The sequence below is a fragment of the Limulus polyphemus genome, unplaced genomic scaffold (genome assembly GCF_000517525.1).
Source record: "Limulus polyphemus unplaced genomic scaffold, Limulus_polyphemus-2.1.2 Scaffold2328, whole genome shotgun sequence".
NCBI classification, from domain to species: Eukaryota; Metazoa; Arthropoda; class Merostomata; order Xiphosura; family Limulidae; genus Limulus; species Limulus polyphemus.
The window spans coordinates 5,169-10,681 of NW_013667938.1; the positions used below are offsets into that span (position 1 = coordinate 5,169).

At 33.3% G+C, this 5,513-nt stretch overlaps 1 protein-coding gene across 1 annotated transcript in view; it reads right to left on the bottom strand.

Moving 5' to 3' along the window:
• LOC106466626 (extracellular matrix protein 3-like) overlaps window positions 1–5,513 on the bottom strand; it is a gene marked incomplete at its 3' end in the record, with an annotated part of 119,556 nt that overhangs the window by 2,153 nt on the left and 111,890 nt on the right. Inside the window, exons 8-12 of the mRNA XM_013926919.2 lie at window positions 3,872–4,081; window positions 3,425–3,622; window positions 2,879–3,043; window positions 660–842; window positions 195–325 (exon numbers count right to left, since the gene is read on the bottom strand). Of these exons, the coding sequence (XP_013782373.1) occupies window positions 195–325; window positions 660–842; window positions 2,879–3,043; window positions 3,425–3,622; window positions 3,872–4,081 (887 nt within the window). The remainder of the gene's footprint in view (window positions 1–194; window positions 326–659; window positions 843–2,878; window positions 3,044–3,424; window positions 3,623–3,871; window positions 4,082–5,513) is intronic.

The window sequence follows — 5,513 nt, forward strand, 5'->3', positions numbered from 1 at the left end:
CCATATTTAACTGGACGAATTATATTCATTGACCTGTGTATCAGCCATAATATCTGGTTGGACAAGGACGAATATAAAATTATAAATATTAATCTGCATATCAGTGGACATGTTCGTCTGATCAAATATAAAATTATTAACATTAATTTGTATATCAACGATCATGTTTCGGTCAAGACAAAGTTCATACTAACCTCTATATCTGCAATCATATCCCTGTCTGGACGAAGATGAAGGGTTAAGGCTTCACGATGTTCCTTCTCCTCATCGTAAAGGATCTGGATTTCTACAATTATTCTGCTCACATTCTGTCCGAACTCCAGTTCTACCACATCAAATTAAATCATATGACTCATGATGAAAAAGTTTGACTCTCTTGATAAACAAAATTTATTATAAAATTATCTGGGATTTTAGTATAACAGATATTCTATAAAAACGGGGTAACTGTTAATATTTGATACAAACACACACACATATCTATATATTTATCAGATTCAGTTCCATTTTGAATCCCGAATAACATTTATGCACTGAAGTTTAGAATAACTTATTTAACCTTACAATTAATGTTGCACAAATACAATTTTCTGAAAGTATATACATTGTAAAATTTCAATAAGTAACATTACGTATTGTAGGGGCTGTTTCAGACTTACCCTTAGAAAACGGTATATAGTCTTTTCCAGATTTTGCTGACCCATCTTTCGTGTGAACCCGCACGTGAGATGTTTCACTTAGGTCACCCCTTCGAACCACCGGTATTTCTACTATTGTGACGTCATCGGGATTTCTAGGTTCTTTCACGTTGAATCTGTTCTTTTCAAATTTTATTACCGGCTCTAAAAATAACAGATGTATTGTAGTAACATACACTACGACGTCTTAAAAGAAAACTGTCCAAAAGAAATCTTATCGCAAGTTTTACGCCATGATAACCTATTTAAAATGCTTGCAAGATATATTAATCTACCCCCCCCACCCACACACACAGTGGCACAGCGGTATATCTGTGGACTTACAACGCTAGAATCCGGGTTTTGATACCTGTGGTGGGCAGAGCAGTACAGATAGCCCATTGAGTAGCTTTGTGCTTAATTACAAACAAACAAAATATATTAATCTGATAGTTTCTATCCCAACCCATTCTTCTTTATTAGCTTTTGCAGATATTTTTCGAAACGTTTAATTTTCAGCTCAATAGATTGAACATTTTTTATTTGTTTAACGTCTATTAATGATTAAAAACTCAATAATATGACACATTAGTATAAAAGAACAACAAAAAACAACAGCATTTTTTAGCCAACATTATGGGCGCGCGTTTATTTAGCATAGATGTAGCGGTGGGGTGAAGGGATACCGTGCTTTATGCCCCACCAAAATTTCAAAGAAAGACAGTTTTTTCTTAGCGTTGATCTTTTGCTTTAAACATTTTTTCCCGGATTAAAAAATACTAGTACCAACTCCCTCGAGAATTTTTTCCTGACCACAGGACTATCTTCAACTTATTAAATTCTTCCTTGAGAACTACAGAATAGGCTGAAGAATTGTTGTTTTTACGATTACTGCTCTCCTCAAGCACCTCCCAAAATTGTAATAAACAACAGTGAGAATATACTCATTTTTAAGCTAAATTATTCTCAAAAATTAATCTGAAAACTTCCAAAATAACCACTCATAATTTTTTGAGTACGAATTAAAAACGTTTAGTAATATTATTCTCATGATTATAGTGATAGATGTAATTGAAAATTTATTTTTGATTATCTTAGTTGCATAGTTATCTTTCATTATATTATTTATAGTATCTTCTATGAAAGTTATTTATATTACATCAGTCACAAGCTTGTTTTATGTATCATCCCTGGAGAAGCCACAAAGACGAAAGTTCGGCTAAAATACAAATTCTCTTTTAATTACCTGGAGTGTAAAGGTCGTTTTTTTTTCAAACTTTATTATCAAAATATTATTGTAATGACTTAGACAAAAGAATGTTTGGGGAGGTTACTCTCATTATCCTATTATAACACGTTTACTGAAGTTATTCAATGACCTTAGTTACAAGAACGCTTAACAAAGTTTGTTTGTTTGTTGTTAAGCGCAAAACTACACAATGGGCTATGTTTACTCTGTCCACCACGGGTATCGAAACCCGACTTTTAGCTTGATAAGCTCATAGACTTTTTGCTGAGCCACTTACAGATTTGTTACAGGAACGTAAAACAACAGTTGCTTTCAATATATTTTAATATCTAATATATATCGCGATCCGTGGTTTCTGTCCGAGCGTTCGTGTGTTGTCTCCTGTTTGAAAAGCTACGCAGCCAAGCAAAGCTAAACATTCATTTTTGAAATGACGGGTGAACGTACATGAATAATTTTGATGCCAAATTTTATTTCACAAGCAGGATATTCTACACTGAATTATTAGGAATTAATCACACTATCATTCACATTTCAAAATGTGAAGTAACTTAAAGAATAAAAGTGTAGATTTACGGTATGTAATTGTTGAGCGGCTCTTAGCATGACTGAAAAGCTCAAGAATTACTTTTCACGGTGGGTGGTATAAGTAGCTCAGAGCTTTGGCTGTGAGTAAAACCAAGAGTGCAACACAATTAACTTTTTTAAAGTCCTCGAAATAACTATAACTTAAATTGCTAAATTAACTTAAACGTTTCAGTCACTGGGGACGGGTACTTTTGCTAGATTAGCTTAAACTTTTCCGTCACAGGGGACAGGTACTTTTGCTTGTTCATTCAATAAGCATGCGAAATTCCACAGCTGAAAAATTTGACATTTTAAAAGCTTAAAATCTATGCTCTCCAATAAAAGAACTATTAATTTTATCACATAAAAAAATAAAATAACTCACTGTCTCCATCATCTTTTATTGTGAGTTTCGTCACATTTCTCGATCCTACTAAAGCGCCGCCTGCCGTATCGCTAGCAGGAGTTCCGAGCCACAATCGAAATATTTCATCTGGTTCGTGGATAGTATCGTTAACCAAGATTACCGTGCAAGGCTTTTCCATCTCACCTGTTGACAAACGCAGAAAGCACAAAGCACCTCATCATTGAACATGACAAGAATTCAAAAACAGAATTCAGTTATTGTGATTGAGTTGTATGTGAAAAATAATTTTATTTCGTTGTTTAAAAATAAAATCATACTTTTATTAACGGCTTTGTTACTTATTTTAACGTAGATAAACAGAATTGTAAAATTAGGGTTAAGAATTTGGAGTAAAAAACAAAACGGAGAAAAACAGGTCGAATGAAAAACTAATTATGCATACATTAATAGCCTATTCACTAATAAACATTACAAAGTTTTTTGAAGAATGAATAGTAGACACTTTACCAATAAGAATTATTTTTAGGTTAATAGATCACAGACATTTTCTAACTGTCGTATTACCTGGTTCAAAAACAACGAGTGAATCGTCAGTGTTGGGCCTTTCTACATAATCTTCGGTGACCTTGGCTGTGTCCTGACGAGTATAGCAACGAACAGTGGACTCGTGTCCTTGGTCCCCACTCCGGACAATATATGCCGAAATCTTCCCATCATTCTCGAAGGCCATATATTCCGATTCCCTGAACTGCATCATAGGCACTATAGATGGAAATAAATTTTTTCTAAAATACAAAAGTGTAAATTTTGATGTTATATTTAATAAATAGGAAACTTTCTTACTTCAATAATTAGTAATTTTGGAAAATTTTAAAATGTAAAATAATTTTCGTTTTATAAACAAAACGATGTTATCTATACACTAAATTTGATAGTAAATGCCAAATAGGATATTTTATAGTTGCCTTCAGTAAATGCAACACTATGTAATTATAAGTAATATATACTTACAGTCAGATAAAGAATCATTAATAGTGACTACGGCTTGACTGGGATTTCCCAGTTCGGCATTCATGGGCATGCGCATAACTAGCTCAAAAGTTTCTGGACCTTCCAAGACTGGCTGGCCTAAATCATCTAAAATGGTGACTCTGAAGGTTGCCCGGGTAACGCCAGGTTGGAAATTCAAGGTTTTACCGATTCCCACATAATCGTTACCAGCTGGAGTTAGGAAGAAACAATATATTCAAAATTATACACTTTCCTGTTGCACGTTAACATTACTGTAATAAGTTCCTACGACTGGTAAACAATAATCTTATACCTGGTAAAAAAATGAGGCAATAAAATAAACTTATACCCGGTGAAGAAATGAGGCAATACAAAATAATCTTATGTCTGGTAAAAAAAAAAAATGAGGCAATAAAATAAACCTATACCTGGTAAAATAACTGAAGCAATACAAAATAATCTTATGTCTGGTAAAAAAACTGAGTGAATAAAATATACTTCTACCTGGTATAAAAAACTGAGTGAATACAATAACCTTATACCTGATAAAAAAAAAAACTGATACAATACAATAATCTTACATCTGGTAAAAAAACTGAGGAAATGCAATGACCGTGTAGCTGCCCAAAAATCGGAAGTAAATACGTTTGGAGTTCCTTATTAGTATCAACTAGATATCATTGTTTTTTACCGAATCGCGTAATTCTCTAATAAAACAGAAACATTCGTTCGGGTTCCTCCGGTTCTCAAGTTATAATACTATCATGCTAATAATTCGAGTTATAGGGACAACCCTTCACCTACTCAACAAATTCAATTTTTAAATGACTCATTACCTATTCAATTCAATCAGTTCTGTTTGTTTCAACGGTGGTAAAATTATATCCATCTGATTGCCTGACAAAAACGAAATCTAAATCACACTAACTATTTCGCGAGAAACAGGGCCAACCAGTTGCTTTTCGCTAATAATAGTTATGATTATCACATTACCTCCCACTAACTCCCTCCAACCGCCACTAAAAAAAAATAACCCTGATTATAGTGCAATTAACGAACCCGAAAAGTTCCGTTCTTAAGGTCACAAGTTCATCACTCATGGAATAAATCACTTTTGCATGGCTCTTACTGGTTCATGGAACAGACACCAGATGTCTCGCCTCATTAGAAGAATGATGCACAATCTACTTTGGTCACCTGAAGAATTAAGGTGAGTAAAAAAAGCCCATGTGTTCTGAAAATTTAAAAATTGTTTAGACGTTCAGGTTAACAGTTCGAACAATTCTCGTACGATTCTCGTTGTTTAGTTTGAACGCCTTCAATTAATCCTGCTGTCACTTTAATTCCAATGGTTGATTAAAAAAAAATACAGCATTTTAAATACCGTAACATTCTTTCCAATGGTTGATTAAAAAAAATACAGCATTTTAAATACCGTAACATTCTTTCCAATGGTTGATTAAAAAAAATACAGCATTTTAAATACCGTAACATTCTTTCCAATGGTTGATTAAAAAAATACAGCATTTTAAATACCGTAACATTCTTTCCAATGGTTGATTAAAAAAATACAGCATTTTAAATACCGTAACGTTCTTTCAGGCGCCAAACAAGGGGAAGTCAAAGTAGAAATTTCTGGATT